The sequence below is a fragment of the Genypterus blacodes genome, unplaced genomic scaffold (assembly GCF_046128005.1).
Source record: "Genypterus blacodes isolate CSIRO-AG114 ecotype Tasmania unplaced genomic scaffold, CSIRO-AGI_Gbla_v1 ptg000152l_1, whole genome shotgun sequence".
Lineage (NCBI taxonomy): Eukaryota > Metazoa > Chordata > Actinopteri > Ophidiiformes > Ophidiidae > Genypterus > Genypterus blacodes.
The window spans coordinates 90,820-110,469 of NW_027466954.1; the positions used below are offsets into that span (position 1 = coordinate 90,820).

The 19,650-nt window shown below is 44.2% G+C and overlaps 1 protein-coding gene across 1 annotated transcript in view; it reads right to left on the reverse strand.

Moving 5' to 3' along the window:
* Positions 1–19,650, reverse strand: part of LOC143012594 (pyruvate carboxylase, mitochondrial-like) — a gene marked incomplete at its 3' end in the record, with an annotated part of 91,913 nt that overhangs the window by 70,139 nt on the left and 2,124 nt on the right. Inside the window, exons 2-9 of the mRNA XM_076165802.1 lie at positions 12,542–12,678; positions 10,307–10,400; positions 9,291–9,381; positions 7,906–8,071; positions 7,453–7,598; positions 4,398–4,515; positions 3,685–3,752; positions 2,118–2,201 (exon numbers count right to left, since the gene is read on the reverse strand). Of these exons, the coding sequence (XP_076021917.1) occupies positions 2,118–2,201; positions 3,685–3,752; positions 4,398–4,515; positions 7,453–7,598; positions 7,906–8,071; positions 9,291–9,381; positions 10,307–10,400; positions 12,542–12,678 (904 nt within the window). The remainder of the gene's footprint in view (positions 1–2,117; positions 2,202–3,684; positions 3,753–4,397; positions 4,516–7,452; positions 7,599–7,905; positions 8,072–9,290; positions 9,382–10,306; positions 10,401–12,541; positions 12,679–19,650) is intronic.

The following is a 19,650-nucleotide window of genomic DNA, read 5'->3' on the forward strand; positions in this document are numbered from 1 at the left end:
GCAGGCAGACAGGGGAAAAGAAAGAATTGAACAGTATATGCAATCAGGCATTTGCTCCATATCCACCCCAAGTACAAATCCTTTTAGTGAGAACTGAGTCAACTTCCCGTAGACATCAGTGTTGCCGGGCAACTTTGTTCTCCGAGACATTCTACGAGGCAACACTGTGACCCGCAGGGAGTTCAAGGTGTGTGCTGCTTCAGTCAGAGGCTCAAATAGAGGCCACTGATGATGGAAGATGGACGCAGATGGCAAGATGAAGGAGGATGGTGCCGTGGCACAATGGAGCCTCCATTAAGGACGGATGAACGGGGAGAAACAGTGGGTGTGTGTGGATGAGCGGGAGGGGGAGACATTGTGTTCAAGGATGCCAGCTTTTGTACCTTGTGAAAGAAGGTGCAGTCTGGTTTGTGGGTGCAATGTAAACCTGCGCACACATACACACCAGTGACACAATAGCAGTTTAATGCCTGTAACACTCTGCCATTACATTCCAATGAGCTACTGATTAAAATGAAAAGGCTCTAATTGCACTGGAGACTGGACTGAATGCAATAAGAAGTCTGTGTGCAGCTCCAGCTCCACACAGCATTAAAGGAGAGAACCTCCCCACAAGAACAGTAAACCCTGGGAAAGTGTTTACATGAGCTGACCATATGGAGGTGTGTGTGTGTGTGAGTTTATGTGCGTGTTTGTGTGGACTTTTCCATTCTTTGAGGCTCCCAGAATGCATTAAAAATAAATGTTGCCTCATACAGCCTCGGTTCCACACAAACACACACATTAATCCAACTAAGTGGCAAAGTTGAGCCTGGGTGTTGCTAAGGGAGGAAGGAGCTAATCAATATGTCTAATCATTAACTTTATTACACCTTAATGTAAACAAAAACACCACTTGAAATCCACAAGTTACACATTGTTACTTATCCATGGCGAAGGCACCGTTTAATGGATCGCGGTGTGTGTGTGTGTGTGTGTGTGTGTGTGTGTGTGTGTGTGTGTGTGTGTGTGTGTGTGTGTGTGTGTGTGTGTGTGTGTGTGTGTGTGTGTGTGTGTGTGTGTGTGTGTGTGTGTGTGTGTGGTTGAACATTGTCGGTCTCTACCTCTAAACCACAATGTGCAGGGAGCATTCAGAGAGGAGAACCTGTGGGTGCCTCTTGAACGCACACACACACTTTGACAAGAAGACGACTTTGAGTGGACAAGTTGGTTGATGTGGTTTGATTGCTGGAGAATTAAAAAAAAAACACTTCTTAAGCAAAGTTACGACACAAGCGTCTCCATCATTCATCGCCTTTTTCATCATCATTTCTCCATCAAGGTCATTTCTTTTCTTTCTTCTCTCTCCCTCTCTCTCTCTCTCTCTCTCTCTCTCCCACTCGTCTCTCCTTGCTGCGTTGTAAAGGTCGTTACTTGAAGGCGGCTCAGAGAGGATTCAGTGAAAAGAGAAGCTGCCACTTTTTTGGCCAACTTTTTCTGCAACAGTCAAGTTGAAAAAACTGAGACGCGAATGATTTTAAAGGTTAAATAAACCGAGTCTGAGGGAAATCAAGGATGAAGCTTCCACCCAGCTGAATGTCACATTTTGTATCGCACAGGATAATAAAAACTGATTTAAAAGAAATGTCTTAAATTGCCAGTTAGTTTCATAATTGGATTCATTTCAACAATTGCTGGCATCCAATTATATATCCTACAGCAAACGTGTGTTAAACTTTCTGGGGGAGGGCCCGGTTGTTTTGCCTGTTAATTATAGACAAAAGAAAACAGAAGGCAACAGGAAACTGCAACATTCGATTAACCTCTCTCACGTAAAAAGAGGAGCCTTTTTACCGTCAGCGACTCCCTTCTGTTCAACCTTTTGCAAGAACAACTTTGTGCTCTCGCAGTTGTTGTCACAGCTAACTGCACAGTCTGGGGAGTGTGTAAAGAGACCACATGCTACTTCCACTTCTGCCAGCCTCTTATTTTTAACCTGCCACAATTAAATTTCACTGGGAGGGCGGAACACAAAAGAGGTTCGTCCACCCCCCCCTCGAACTCATCTCTTGAAGGAGCACTCGTACACAAACAAACAAAGCAACAAAAACCTCCGCTGGATCACAGATGTACTGTACCTGTCTGGCGAGGGTGACGGCATCAGCGTGAAGTCGGTCTCTCAGTTGAGGGTCCAGTTGGAAAGCCGGAGCGATCTCCACAACCTTCAGAACAACAGAACAAAAGAGAATTCCACCTTAACAGAAGGAAACTAAACCCAACAAACCGTTAACTATACCGTTAACATCTTGCAGCTGGAAAATGACTTCATGTGTCCTTGCTGCTTGAAGGTGCTTCTGAAAAGTGAGTGGATGGCCGGCAAGTACTGTTTTTATAAAATTGATTAATTCCAAATTAATTTATACACAAATGAATTTCATCACACATGTAGTCGGCTGCCTCGGGAATTCATTGTCATCATCACTAATTAGCCAAATATGTGGGCTGAGCGAAGTACGGAGTATGAGTAGCACAGAAATGGGTCAGAAACAAATCCATTACATCAAAACGTTCCAAATATCACACCCACATAAAGTCACATGTTATGATAAAGTGAATATGGAAATCAGGGGTCTGTTTTCAGGCCTGCGTCACTTTCTACACCTCAGTCGGTTGATCGTTGGAGAGATTTTAATGAAACTTAGTGGAGTTGGCTGAAAGAACTAGGCCGGGCTCTTGGGTTGGTGGGGTTCAGCATGTTGGGGGCGGAGCCTATCGTTCCACTGACAAGATAAGACGACACATCCGAGAGAAAAACTTCAAAATGACGCTGAACTGATTTTTTTTCTTCTTTTTATCAAACCGTATCAATTGCAGAAAACATATCCAAGAAATATGAAGTGGCTTCAACCAAAAAATAATTTCAACAAGAGCATTTTCTTGTTGCAGAGTTTCATTAAGATTAAGGGCAAAAGCAGATTAAGTCTGACAGAATCAAAGAGCCACAGATCTGCATGAACAGTGTCACTAATATGATTATCATCTATAATTTGATTAAAGGGGACGTGATGGAAACATATGATTGAAGCTGCTTTGAGGTGGCAATATGTAATGAAATATTACACGTGATTATCAGCTTCCTCTGATCAGCGCCGTCAGACTGAGGGAACAATTACAGAACAAGTTCATCTTCCTCTGCTGCGCTGTTCTGTTCACTTGGCAGAAACTGTGAGTGAGAATCTGGTCAGCAGGTCCAGGAGGGGAAATAAGAAATGAACTAAGTCAAATCTAAGTATGTACCAATTGATTTGATTGATTGATTAATGATTCAATTAGATAAGAATACCACACTGCAGCCGTTTCCATGACTCCACATCTCACCGGATTAGCGGCGGCTCATTTTTATTGCTATATAATCCTCTAACTCCACATGACACAGATGATACAGAGGGTCATCACTTCAAGCTCTAATCATCTTACTGTTGATCCTCTGACACGTTAGCCTACATTTAGCTCGGATGAACCAGTCACTTCTTGTACGTTCAGCAGCTTTCACAGGGTGACGGCTGACCTTTGTTTCACGCCCTGCCAACCATCACACTCCTCCTCGTGCTAATCTGCCTAATACAGCAGCAGCGCAGTGGAGATCATCTTAAATAAATACAATGACTTTGCTGGCTGGTGTGAATTTGAAATGAGGAACTTCACCTTTTGGTGCCTTCGCTGAATGGAGCAGTCCCTCTCATAGAGGTGGATGACATTTCCATATTTATCGCCTGGGGGGGGGAGGCAGAAAGAACAAATATAAGTGGGAGGGGAAAAGAAAATTGTAAGAGCATGAAAAATAGTGAGTAAAGGAAGAAAACGGATGGAAACGTATAGAAAGAAGGAAGGCAGTAGTATAGATATGGCTTTAAACAAGTTATTCAGACAATACACCCAACGCTCTGTTTGACCTTCAGACCACCCCCACCCACCCACACCCACACACACACACACACACACACACACACACACACACAAAATGTAAAAGGTCAAACATGCAAACACATACAGTAAGCGCACAAAAGACACAAATCCATGTCACCCCATGTGTGCACATTCAGGCATGCCGTGTGTTTAGGTGCACAGAATACTACAGATATTTGTCGGCACGGTGAATAAGGCAGAAATGTGGAGTATTTTCCTTTCCGAGTGGTGACTTTCAGTTCTAAACGTGCAGTGCTGCTATAGTTACGTTCTCAATAACAAATAAAGGTCAAACTATATCCTGCTGCCCAACAGCTCTTACACACACACTCTTATCACTGCAGCACAATTCTATGCATTTTGTCTCCTTAATGAACTTCAGTAAATACTGTACACACAAGCAAAGACGGACACACACACAGACTGAAAACAAAGTGGCAGAAAGCACTTACCGAGGATCTGCACTTCAATGTGTCTTGGCTTTTCAATAAACTTCTCAACAAACAGAGCTCCATTCCCAAAAGCTGTCAAAGCTTCAGAGTAGGCCCGCTGGTAATTTTCCTCAAGTTCCTGCCGAATAGAGGAGAAAAAAATCCATAAGAGACTGATTTACCACCGCCATTTAAGAGCAGCACGGCACAAGATATCATTTAGAGTGATTTCAAAAGAGTCGACGTGCTTCAGACTCATTCAAAATCTCCATCAGATAAGTTTGCCTTAATTAGAAGTTGCTCATTTCCCTTTGGAATCCGTTTTGCTTGTTTCCGTTGTCATTACCATCACTCCTGAACTTTATTCTGTGCCTTTTCTTTTCAAGTGAATTGTTACCGTGGCCTTTGACATCAAGAAGCTACTGAAGGATCGGAGAGCAAACTGGCGGGAGCTAAGCATATCAACGACACTGGCATCGCCCGGATCCGGTCTTCCGATCCGTTCACAAGGGGGGAAAGTTTGTTAAGACACGGATTTCATTGCAAGGGAAAGACATCAAGTGAAGACAACATGGCATTGTTGAACCGAATGCAACCCAGGTGGGGTGAGAGCAGGGAGCTGCACCAGGACTAGAATCTGCCACCGCGGTTTTGGCTGGCAGATTGCTCCAGACTGGCGAGAAGATTAAATCCTGAGTCACCATTATGGACCAACTGTGCCTCAAGGGGAGGGAAAATGAAAAAAACATCAGCCAGCATCACAAATCCTGGAGGGAAGCACACTATGGGAGACACCAACGCCAGAAGCAGGCATCATCTGCCTAGCCTACAGGAAGCTCTCCTGCACACAAAGCAGCTGATGGAAAATGCCACCAAACTGGCAATGAAAGGCAATTTGGGAATTTCAAGACAATATTTGCCCTGGTAATTGCACTGCTGGATGAAACACACACACACACACACACACACACACACACACACACACACACACACACACACACACACACACACACACACACACACACACACACACACACACACACACACACACACACACACACACACACACACACACACACACACACACACACACACACACACACACACACACACACACACACACACACACACACACACACACAGTCCCAAATCTGATCGGTTTAGATGAAGGCCGCCAAATGAGAGCAGACCACCAAGCAGAAGATTTGTTATCGCGGGCGCCGACTGGCTACAGACAGCTCGGCCCTTTTCTGCCAGGCTTTCATTACAGCAGACTGGGCCGCGAGACAAATCAATCTAGGTGTAACACATGCTACTCCAACACGTCAGCGTCAGCCATGGACCTTAAAGACCCCCAACACATCACTGACAATCAGGATACATCTCTAATTGTGGGTCATCGTGCATCACAATGAAACCTCCTAAGTGGCTGCACAATGAGATCATAACTTACCAACAGGAAATGAGAATATTCAGATTTTCTAAAAACACTTTCCAAACACACTCCAAGTTCTATTTGTATTCTCCTCACACCATTTTTGCTCCATCTGTCAGCTTTGGCCACTGGAGCTTTGATACGTGCCGTTCTCCCTTTGTGTTGCTCTTTGGGAAAGCACATCACATCATACACCGAGCTAAAAAATCTGGCACTTTAATATTCCATTGCTTATCAGCACATACAGTTCTCGCACAACGAGACTGAGAATATGCTGGGAACATTCAGGCTCAGTGCGGTCATTCAGCATACAAACGAGCCACAAGCTGGCCTTCCTACAATAACAGTTGACCCATGAACCGTTGCTTATGGTCCACACAGTTAAGACATTAGAAACATCTTTGCGGGCCCCGTCGTGTTGGCTGGCACCACTGAAGCCCATGAGACTTAATGGAAGAACTGGAAATGTCAACAGCTAATTAATTAAACTGGGATACCACTCAGAAAAGGTCAGACTTTCAATTGAATTGCTGAGACTCGGTGACAACAGTATGCGACAACACGGCCATTACTTGTGCGGATCCGTGGGTAAGGGCAAAACACTGATGCTAAAAAATGTTATCACTCCTCAAGGCTCTCACACACACACAGAGAGAGAGAGAGAAGCTGCAACTGCTTAATTGAGTGCCGCATGTCTCCGGGCAAGGATTTTGTGAAGGTCATAGTCAGCAGGTCTTGGCCACCGCAAATACCATAATAGCAAAAAAGGACATGAATTAATGAAGCTTTAAATTTGCTTTGTGTACAAATTAAAAGCAAACATTTCAAAGTGAGGGGTGCGCAGTGAGCAGACGCTGTTCATTTGCTATTAAGGTTGGTGTTTGAAACGTACCCGAGAGGCCATTCCAGTGATGCTGTTTCCAATAATTATCTCGGCAATTAAGGATAAAGCGGCTAAAGTGCAATTCTGGAAACATTCTTACATGCCTCTCCCAAAACACAACTTAAGAGTGCATGTGAGAGTCTTAACAACATTATCCATGGGGCTGGAAAGAGATTGGAATTGATTTCTGATTAAATGGGATAGTTTAACTGTCTGTGAACAATGTTGTATTATTGCACATATTCTGCAGCCAATCATTCTCCAACAAAGGATGGAGAAATGATGTAATATAAGAGGAGGCAGAGTTAAAAACAGGCAGCGACCAGACAATAGCAGAGATGAACTTAATGTGAAGATCACAGAAAAGGTGGTGGCCAACACTTTTCTCCAGCCGTGCAGTTTCAGAATACACAGCACGATACACAGACTGACTAATGTGGATAGAGACAAATGGTGAGGTAGTAGTGTCCGTCCAAGTTTGACGTAATACAAACCACAATTCAACAGGATACTGGTATCAGGTTGGTTTGTTTTGTCTTTGCAGTAAAAAGGATCAGGGGACAGAATTCTTCTCGTCACTACAAACTGTTAAATACCTTTGATTTCGTAGAGAAACGGCCAACAGGCTCACATGTGACACTAAGATCTTTAGTTTCTATACTGTTGACGTACAGAACGAACTGAACCATCAAACGGACTTTTACCCGAGTTCAACAGACAAATATTTCAGAATATATCAGACGAAAGGTTCTATTCACCTCGTACTCCCTGACCACCCTCATGCCTCGACCGCCTCCTCCGTAGGCTGCTTTGAAGATAATGGGAAAGCCATAGGTCTGTGCAAACGCCTTTGCCTCCTGCAGACCGGTGATGGGAGAATTTGTTCCCGGGACCACAGGCACACCTAGAGACAGATGTGTTGAATAAGAGGGTGAGTAAGATTTGAGAAATGCAAGAAAGGTCCCCCACGGATAGACCCGAGGAGTCCAGGGAGAAATCATTTTGGTTCTATGACTTATAGTTCAAAGGTTAACAGGCCAAAACATTGAAGTGGTCAGACAGCGGCACAAGCAGGGTGAACACTACCAGAATGTAATACCTTCATGTCCAGCATACAGAACAAGTTTCCTATGACATTCTCTCCCTCCTTGCCTGTACTCTTCTTCCTAATATCCTTCTAACCCATGTCTTCTCCTCATCCCCCTCCTCACCTGCACTGATGGCGATGGCACGAGCCTCCACCTTGTCTCCCATCTTGCGCACGGTTTCCGGGCTCGGCCCTACAAACATCACGCCTGCATCTGCACAGGCCTGGGCGAAGTCGGCGCGCTCGGAGAGGAAACCGTAGCCCGGGTGGATAGCGTCCACATTGTTATCCTATAGGAGGACAGAAGGACAGACAGAAAAGGAGATAAGCGTTTGCCTCCATGACATCATTGTGCTCACATATTTGTCAGTGAAGAGGAGAGAAAGCAGATGAAGTGCAGCATAACAACAGGAGTCATCATAAACTTTAAGCTACAGTTAACACTTGGCTCACTATTGCAGTTAGGCGTACATTTTGGAACACACACACACTGTTGGCTGCTTAGTGAAAACAAGTTGCATGGCTCTCTCTCACACACACACACAGAGACGAGACTGGCAGAGAATGACACATTTCTGTTCTCTCTCTATCCTAGTTCATTATCCCCCTAATTATCATCTCCTCCACATATACCAGTAGGGGGCTGAGCGAGTAGAAACGAAATGTGAGAGTGTGTGAGGGCACGGGCGCACAAACGCACTGGCTTGACAGATAGAGTCGTCTCTGGATCAGTGTGTGCCATCTGCTCTTGGATATGAGGCGGACTATAATTATGGGCTGTCCTGTTGTTCAGGGAGCAGTTACTGGCAGGCCAGAGGAGCCACTAAGAAACACCAGTGCACACACACACAATGCAGCAGGTAAAACCCACCACACACAGTGACAGACATGAATGCAGGTTAACATGGACAGCAGAGAGAGAGAGAGAGAGAGAGGGACACACACACACACACACACACACACACACACACACACACACACACACACACACACACACACACACACACACACACACACACACACACACACACACACACACACACACACACACACACACACACACACACACACAATTGCCATGACCACATACTTATGGAGTGGCGCACAGTGTGAGTGAAATAAACCTACACACACTGTGACGAAAGGAAGTAAAAACACACACACACACACTGACACGGCTCCGTCTCCTGATAGGCCGATGGATTGTAAGAAATGAATCGGCCATCCAAGGGACCCTGACTTGGCTGTCTGATCACATGCACGCAGAGAAATACCAACCGTCAGAGACTGATCAGGAAAATGATAATGAACAACCGGCAACGCTGAGAGTGATGGAGGGGAGAATGTAACACAGAGAAGACTTGATCTAACATATTCATAAGCAGCAGTGGGGAAGGGAGAGGGAGAGAGAGAGAGAGAATGTGAGAAAGGCATGGCAGTGAGTGAAATGGAGGAGGGGAGGGGAGTGGCAGCACTGCAGTCAGGGCAGAGGGGAGAACGGAACCTTACCTTGGCTACTTTGATGATGTCAGGAATGTGCAGGTATGCAGCCACAGGCTGGAGTCCTTTCCCAATTAGGTAAGCCTCATCTGCCTTCTGCCTGGAAAGTGCACACCATTGAACATCAGAGTCATGGATGGCTCATGTATGCCGTACATGTAAATACAATCTGTATGTAGATAAGGTAAAGCAGATTGTGATCACGATGAACCCTGAGCTTCAGACCACATAGAGCTGTGACCTCAGTTGCCATGTGATGAGATGGAGTCATAGCCAGCCAGTTATAAATGCTTTGTGTACATCTAGGACAGGTTTATGAGGTAGAAACAACACACACACCCTGCCTGACCATCCCGGCTTCACTTGCTCTTTTTTAATGAAGTTATTCTCAATCGGGAGTTGCAACCTGCCATAAGAGCCGCACACAGATCTGAAGATGATGAAAACTCTTCATCATCCGTGTTATAAAATCAAGGCCCAACATCCACGGTCATTATCCAGATAACGCTTCCGCTGCAGAGATTGATTTTAATGCAATTGTAATCGGGGCCAAGTTCAATAAAGCCCAGGTGGCAGCATTTAGCCTAATAAACAACCCTGTCAGAGCTGACGTCCGTGCTCAAAACAGGCCTTTTAGATTTGATAGTGAGGGTGAGAGAGGCACTGAAACAAATGAGGGAAAAAAAAAAAGAGAAAATGGGCGACAAAACAAAGCTAAATGAGATTTATTTGTCACTAAAAGACGAGAGGAACAAAAAGGACTGCTGTGGTGTTTGTGCATGGAAATGAAAGCGCCTGATTACCTGAATGTTTGTAATGTCAACACAATTATACTCATGCCCCCACTTAGTATTTTTTACAAAACGAGGAATTAGCTTTAAAGTGCCGCATAAGTGAAAAGTCCTCCTTTGCTGCTGCGAGCCCTAATCACACTTCCGATCAATATTCAGCAGTTTGCCACACTATGTTACAGCTCGTCTGCTTTACTTAGATATTGCCCAATCCTCTCCTGCTGGGATTCGTACCTGTGCATCTGTCCGGTGTCTTGCTCGGAGTAGACGGCTACAGTTCGGATTCCTAATTCAGTGCAGGCTCTGAACACACGGATCGCTATCTCGCCTGGAACAGAGAAGAAAGGAGATTATTTTCATTTTCATACTTGTACCCTTGTCCCTTTACTTTCCTTTACAGAGCTGTGCACGCTATCGATTATCTTCTATCCTTTGTGAATTATTTACACTTCCATCTTCCTCAATAAACAGGCACAAATTTGTCAAGGTGAGATTTAGACAGGCAAAGAAATGGTCTTTATTTTCCTGTGACAACAATGAAATACTTCAAGTGAGAAACATTTAAAAAGAATAGCTGGGTGTGTTATTGTTGTGTGAAAGGGATGAAAGAGTAATAAACATGAAAAGCATTAGGAATGAGAAGAGAATTAAATGAAAGTGGAAACAGCAGGGGTAGAACATGAAAGAGGTCAGAGAGCGAGAGACGGATGAAATGTGTGAGAGTCAACAAAGGAAGAAGCGAGTGAGAGAACAGGAGTGTAATGAGAAATAAACAATGAGAGAAAGTGACAGGGTCATCAGACAGAAATCACAAGTAACTGCGCTTGAGCTGCAGTGGAGGAGAAATGCAGAGGGACATGAAGAATTAAAAGCAGTGTGAGAAGGAGAAATGTCAAGGATGCACACGGAGGACAGAGAGGAGCCGGGAGTGAAATCACATCAGGCAAGTGAAGATGTGGAGGAGGTGAGAGGGCAAAGGGAGACAGGAGCATTAGGAGCAATGTGATGTGTTAGGTGAAGTGGAATCTGGGCAGACATGATATGATGGTGTGGGCTCCATCTTACACACACACACACACACACACACACACCAAGCACGGTCCAGTGCACATCACTGTGATGATTGTGATCTAATGCAGTGTTGATATCACGTCACGCCAATGTGAAGGAGAAAAGACTGACAGAAAGCTCAGCTGTGCCCACGGGGGCGGTCGTGTGTGTGTGTGTGTGTGTGTGTGTGTGTGTGTGTGTGTGTGTGTGTGTGTGTGTGTGTGTGTGTGTGTGTGTGTGTGTGTGTGTGTGTGTGTGTGTGTGTGTGTGTGTGTGTTTAAAGCCTTTTCTCAGAGCCTTCATGATGGTGAGCGTGGAGGTATGCGTGCACACCGCAGCCTTACAGGCAAACACATGGGCCCAAAGAATCGTGGCCTAGTCTAAATAATGAGACATTGTGTCATATCAAGCATTTTAAATAAATCCAGATGACCAACTTTAGCAGAGAGACCCAGAGAGCAATTAGTATTAAAGTCTTGAACACATCTATTAGTCAGTCATATCCTGCACGTCCCCTCCCAAAGTCTATCTCCCAGCACAGTGAAGCCTCTCTGGACAGCATTAGCATGAGGTGGAGGGGGTCCGGGTGATTAGCAGCGTTACCAGAGTACGTCAATGATGTTTACGCCGCATGGCACCGCCATCACAGTGACTGCCTGGTATTTAGAAAGCCACACTCCTCTGTCCTCTGTAATTATATTTCTATTCAGACTGCAGCCTCACTAATGTAGACCCACTTAGGGTGATTACTCCTAGTTTAGGAGAAAATTAATTTGTATTTTCCACTCTTGGTGGTTGAAATTTGTTTTCTAAACAATAGAACGTAATGCAGCATGTGGCAGGCTTCCTTCAGGTTCAAGGGAATGCAGGGACATGTTGGTTTACTAAAGCCGCCATATAAATATTTATACTTCTCATAATTTTAACGATCACTGTGAACATTGTGAACAGCGTACAATACAGTTACATAGATAGAAACACTCAGAGCAGGTGTACAATAAGGTCTTTGCAGTGTTTAGAGCATTTCCATATTTAAGTTAAGTTATCTACCTAGTGCAGCCCACACACACACACACACACACACACACACACACACACACACACACACACACACACACACACACACACACACACACACACACACACACACACACACACACACACACACACACACACACACACACACACACACACACACACACACACACACACACACACACACACACACACACACACACACACACACACACACACAATGTGCTCCAATATCAGCATGTGCCAAAGCCAACATTCAAAATTGGCATTGTTAAATTAAGAAAGCTGAGAGTCGGTTCTTTTCTCCTCTTTAGATTAGACCTGTAGCTTTCCAAACATCCCAAAGTGTCGTCTTCTTCAGTAGTTCACAGGTCGTGGCCTTACCTCGGTTGGCGACCATCACTTTCTTGATTGGGCGATACTCGCTCCGTGGGGCAGAGTGGGCGGAGCGAGAGAGCAGGCACGCCCTCCTGACGGCCAACATGCCCAGGCCTCCGTGAACGAAGGTGTACCTGAACATCCTGAGACAAAGGGGGGGGGGAGAGAAAGGAGAGAACACGATCAGTTTGAGGTAAAGAGAAGAACTCGGTGCAGCACTGATGCATTCAACAGATTTCTCAGGCTGTTAGATATTTTAAAGGTAAACAATTTGCACCAGTTAAGATGATTATTCTGTAAAATGTCAAAACATGACATCTAGGCCGTAATTAGAAGCAGGAACTCTCCCACAACAGCACAACACCTGGTGACAGTGAGCGATCATCACAGAGGCATGACCAAAACTGAGGAATGAGGAATCCAACCTGCTTACCAAGCACAAACACACACACAAACCCTTCATTGAGTTCACTCGCTCCCAAGCACCACCTTCCCTGTTTGATTGCTGTAATTCAACACGCTAATTCCCCCAAAAACAGATATTTACTTAGATTAAATACATTCTCTCACACACACACACACACACACACACACACACACACACACACACACACACCCACACACACACACACACACACCCACACACCTGTGAGAAGCATAAGTAAGTCAAGATATGCACACACACACATTAACACATACACTCATGCATGAACGTACACACAAGTTACTGCATCATCGGCTGGATGTGCGTCTCGTTCACTGTGTTTGGTGAGGAGCCTCCATAACGCTCAGCTGTAGGCTTCTTCTGTTGCCTACAGCTGAGTGACAGTCCTTTGCTGCCACTTGGTGGTCAAACACAATAATGCAGTCAATGGAAACGATGTGGAATGATGAACGTCACTGTGAGAATCCTCAAATCACTCGATGGGGCAGTAAACAGACTAGATTTGGAGTCATTGTTTCACCATTTCACAATCAAAACCAGAGAACACCATTTGGTTGGCATCGTTCTATCGACCAGTGAGGAACAGTTGTGACCACAGACTCTCATTGGCTTTGGCATAATTCTGTGTATCCTAATGTATGATGTTGAACTTTCCTGCTGTATTTGGTCTAAATAGCACCTGGCTGATGCTGTGCTGCATCGCCGTGCACACTGATGCCTCACCAGTGGTACAAACAGCATAAGACAGTCAAGGACTTCACTCTGTGCTGTGTTCTATGACCTTGGGCCTCTGCTATAAAGGAAAACGCCTCTACTAAGAGTCATGCATGTTGATGTCTTCAGCAACACTGGATACAATAATAGAATTCAAAAGTGTATTTTCCATGAAGTAGCAGTGTTGTTTATGCTTCTTTGTGAAGGTCTAACTTAGAATAATGCATGAATGAGTAAGCCAGGAGTCAATGGATGAATGAGAGCAGACAGCGGAGGCTCAGAGTGAAACATTAGATCTTACTAAAGCCTCGCACTACGGCACAGATACGGTTTCACGATGCCTTGATCTGCTGAAGCAGGTAAAACAGGAACGGGACATGCAGACAGGCTGGCGAGAGAGAACAGGGGACATTAAAGAGTCACGCAGAAGCAGGTTAAAGCAGGACATGGTAAATATTTCACAACATATCGGGTATTAAGATTGTTGCATTGGTACATTATAGTGTCTAATGGAACTCTGCGTATCTCCACTATGTGCCAGAAATCAACAATTAGAATTTGAGAGATAAGTTATTTAAATGTATCTTTTTCTGAAGAAGGAACTTGTAGAGAATTCTATACACTTGGTCTTAAAGAAGAGAAAGAAATAACAGCAATAAAATAAACACCTGATATGATAAAAGGAGTTTGTTTAATTGACCTTTTCTCTCTATACGTTACCATCATCTCATCCTGAACCCCATTTCTTGAATTCAAACCGTAGTCAGTAGCAATGTGAGTCACTAACTCTCCCAGCTCCATCACACAGGCCTCACAATGAGCCTAAACCATGCCAAGGTGTAACCCAGCAGCATGACCCCTTTATTAAAACCCAGCCAGGCAAACTCAAGGATAAATGATGGTATGAGAGGAATGCCAAATGATAGGGAAAACGTTTGCTCAGTGGTCATTTGGGCTTTGGTGACTACATTTCTGCTCTCCTTCTGCAGGAAAAATCATCTTCAGGCAATAAAATATCCTCTTCTCAATTATTTAAGTGTGAGCATTGATTTGCTGATGTTGTACCTCAGGCCTAGACAGCAGTTATGTGTAGTCGTGCGGTGTCTAGTGAAGAAGCCATTAAGGTAATGTCTCTTTAAGGGAAGAAGAAGAAGAAGAAGAAGAAGAAGAAGAAGAAGAAGAAGAAGAAGAAGAAGTTTGCTCGCACCAAAGCACGGCCTTGTCCAACCACTTCTGCTAAGTGAAGCATTAAACAAAAACAAAGCTTCCAGGAAAGTTCAGCCTATAGGTTTAAAAATCACTGGATGAAGTTCATTTGGGATGAACTTGAACTTCTTCCACATTCAACAGATATTCCCTCTTACAAGACACAACAAAATGGAAGGAAAATAACAAAAAGCACATAAAATATAATATAATGTGACCTGATGAGGCAAGTTATATTGCAAATGTCACAACAAGCCAAACCCAAGAGGATTAACCTGACGTATCTCTAAACCTGTCTGAGCAACAACTGATCATGTGACCTTTGTCTGCAAGTAGAGCAGGAGACCGACGCAACACAGGAGCTTTTGATTATAATTTGTTTTGCTCAGTTTTAATCCGTGTTGAAAAAAAAAACAGCATCGGGGGAAAAAAACACAATAAAAGCTCACATCACATCATGGCCATGTCCGCATCACATCATCGCCGGGCGTTCTTTACTGCACATGTCCGTCAGCTGCTGTGTGCATGTGATGTTTAAATAGAATTATATTACAAAATACTGCATTACAGACTATCTGTGCTCAATACTACAAGACAGTAGTCACCGTGTTTACTGTCATCCACCTTAATAACTGCAGCACTGCTCAACAGCTAAGGCTTATCAGAGCAGATACTGTTGTCAATCAATCAGGTTCCTCCAACACGGCTGAATTACAGCTGTAAATTAGGACGGAATCAATGTTGACAAACAGACCCGATCACCTCAAATATTGACAAATCCTTGCAGTCACTTCGATCAAACTCCATCTGATAAACGCAGACTACCGAACACGCCTACATTACAACATAACCCAATGGAACAAAACAACAAGGAACCCTGGTAAATGGAACTCTGCTCCAGTCTCCAGCCTGGACTCCAGCCTTTAACAGCAGTGAGGTCAGAATAGTCATGTGACCTCGCTGTTTGCAATGCATTATAACGCAGTAATGGTTAAACATCATGAGCACGTAATCAGTCTGCTGAGCTTGTAGACAGTAAATGTGTGAGCAAGCTCTGAGGCTCCAAGGTGAGTTACACACAGGCATTACTCATGTGAGACTTTCCAACCATTCAGCATGATGACCATCGCACTTAAGAATGGTTTTAATTTGACTGATCAGTTACGGTATTGCGTCGGATTAAAACCTGGATTTAGCTGTTATACAACGGCGCATTTATGTAATAGGTAAACTTTAGAACCAAGGGGCGAGTTTCTCTTAACAACAGCAGCATGCCTCTCAAGAGCTCCCTACTGTGGGACAGGAATGTTTTCACAGAGCAAAAGAATGGGATGAAGGGCTGGACACTGTGTTTCAAATATGTGCAGTCCATTCATTTCAAACCTGACCAAACCAGGACAACAAGATGCCATAAATTATGCCAATGTAATCAGTGGGAGCACCAGGGATCCTTGGTCTGCAACACAACCCCAGCAATGGCTGAAGATACAAACATTAGGAGCCATGAGGATGAATCTGAAGGCAGAAAACCCTCCATGAGCAGACCCAACTACCTTTCACTGCGTCACTGCTGCCACTTCCATTGGTTGTTCATTCACCTTTCCCTCTCATGAGAACATCACAACATACTTTGGTGGCTGTTTGAAAAGTACGTTGAACATTTGCCTTCAGAAATCAATATGCGTCTGTTGACACTAGGACCGAGTGTTTTCTATCCGTCCAAAGCTTTTTTCCTTGGAAACTCGCAATTTTATTCACTGAGCAACAAACGGTAGAGCTTAGGTGAGTCTGACTCGGTTCAAAGGTAAACAGGTAAAGCTTCATTCTACCTCTTTCCCCGTTTCAATCGTTCATGCTTCGATCCGTTTCTTAACTGCTGCCACCACAGAACAAGACAGATAACACACACACACACACACACAAAGCATAAAGCTTGTTAATAACCTGAGCAGTATCCAACATGAAGTGTATGCAAAAGCAATGTCAACAAAACCCCCAGTTAAACTAAACAATCCAATCTATGTATTTCAGACCTAAGCCTGAATCAAACACTGGACTACAGAGAGACACCAGGTGTGTTGCCTTGAAAGAACAAGAAGGCAATTCCTGCTACATGCATTAACTTCCAAGAGATCAAAGTTCTGTCTCTACACACAGACGGGGCGACACTCTGACCCCATTACACACAACCTCCTGTTAAACTTTGCCCCAATTGGCGGATCATGAGGGAAATACATGCACATGCTTATCTGCCTCAAAGACAGAAACTAGTTTGACCAATTAACTGCATCTACTGCAGAAGTGGTTCAAACTTTTTGAAGCACACCTTAATTTGACTTTCCAGATATTGCAATCGTTTGCAGAAGCTTCCCGTCACCCGTTGTACCACCAGGGGGCACCTGTGGTACCGCTACCTACGTGATAATCACGCAGACGCACGTTTTCAAATGCGTGGTATGCAGAATGCAGTATGCAGAATCCAGGTTCAAGTTCATGTTCAACCGAGTGATTTCCTTTTATACACTGCGACAATCACAGTGAAGAAATAAACAGAAGAGAGATGTCTAAAGTAGCAGACAAGTTACGGGACATGCACATTGGACTGAAGCTGTTTTGACACGCAGGATCCTAATCCGAGATCCTACTGTTACTCAGACAAAAGACTTCCAATGTTAATGACCAAGGAAGTTTTCCACCACTTGCGGTGACGTGTATCTACAAGCAACACAACACTAAGCTGAATGGAAAATGTGTGTTCATTCATCTATACTCCCTTCCTCATTCCTTCCACTTCAGCAGTTTGCCTCTTCCTGTCCGCTTACCTGGCCCCGACCGGGCTGTGATATTTACCTTTCAACCTGAGCAGTAAAGGCCCACAAAGGACAAGGGTTTACAAGACCTCACTTGCCAAACAGAGGCTCCTGATTGGACAAAAAGTGGATAAAGTGTGTGGGACAGTTGTTAAACTGGGTTTATGACCAGAAGATCAAAGGTTCAACACATGGTCTGGGAATTTCTGCCTGACACCAATGAAGAAATACTTTCAGTTTAATGGGAACACTGACAAGAGCCCTTGAGCAAGACATGAAGCATTAAATAGCCCAGTGAACAAGACGCTAGGATCATAAGCATTAATCTCTAAAGTCCACTAATGAACACGGGTTGTATTAAAAGAGAATTGAATAGTTTGCGGCTAGAGTGCAACAAAAGTGTGGCCTATTACTTTTACTTTCTTTGTCATTCAGAGCCTTTCAGCAGCTGTGTCAACATGATGCTCCAGCCCCCTGCTGCTACAGAGGGACACTACATACAGCCAAGACATGCATGTACAGAATGTGTCTGCTGATCAGAATCGCATGGATCATGTCCATGCTTGCGTAGAAGAGTTTAGAATTCCACTTCACCAAAACAGAATGAATTTATTGCAGGTACCTTTGCATGGGATACGGCAGAGAAATATGAGCTTTTTAAATATTAAACACGCACTCTGCTCCTTTAGACATTTTTCACATTTCCATTTCCGTTTTCATCGCATGGTTTCATAAAATCCCCGATTTGTTATTTGTGGTCTGATGATGTTATGGGACTGAACTCTACTCCACCTTTTCAAACTCAAAAATCATAATTCACAAATCATCTCTGAAACAAGAGCTGAGGCAAAATGAGAAAATCCTCTCTACCACAGCAACACAGCCCAGGAGGGGAGCGAGTGCAGTGGCCCCCTTGTGCCCTGTTGGGCCTTTAAACTGGGCCGCATTCTTTCAGAAACCTGCTAGGAATCACTTCTTCACCAATGGCTTGCATTGTTTAAACATCGAAATGCATTATTTTGGGGAAAGAGAGAAAAGGAAAACCACATTGCTAGAAGCAACCTTGAAATTTGCTTGTAGTCTTGCATGCAGAATTAGTTTCATTTCATTTTGCCATTTTACCGGCAGTGATCATATCAGACCTCCTCTCCCCTCTTTGGTGTCACTAAACCCTTCGGATGTGGGAAGTCTATACATGCAAGGGTCCAAACTTTGACTACAGTGTACGCTGGCTAATTAAAACATGAGAATGTTAATGCTAATAATAGATGATATAAAGACACTGGCAAAAGACCATCAGGAGCTGCAACTACCACATCATGAGTCAGTCCTCCTGCAAAGGCTAAATTAAACGGTGCCTTACTTCCTTAATCCCATGCATTTCCTGGGCACAATAGCTGTAAACCTATGAAGCGTACGTAAGAGAACAGAAGTTTCTCGTAAAAGGTGAGTCCAGGGGACTGTTTAAAAACGTGGCTTCATTGTTTGAGATTTTGACTTGTTCCTGCAATGACAGCAAGCTAACCAGGAACAAGCAGGAGCCCCCTCTGAAATGCCTCTGAAATAATGCGAGAACACAGAACAATAATCCATGCCAAGGTGAATGTGTGGGGTCAGAGCCTCTGGGCCGCTGCTCACGCTCAACAATGAGACCTCTGTCTTGGTCCTCTGTTTACTATTTGCCTCCCAGTTTGGCCGATTACACTCACATTTAGACAAATCTCCCACAAATCCTCTCAGACAGTCAGCATGGTGGTATGACAAACAGCAGGTCCAGTGTTTCCCAGCATATACTGCATAAATAATGACTTTTTTCTTTCTTCATTCCATGGGGATGGAATCAACAGCTCAGGGGAGTAAATCGGAGAACCAGAGACCGGTAACTTCTATGTGTCAAACTGCAAGATGAATTTTCAATCAATCTGTTTTCCATTTCTGGA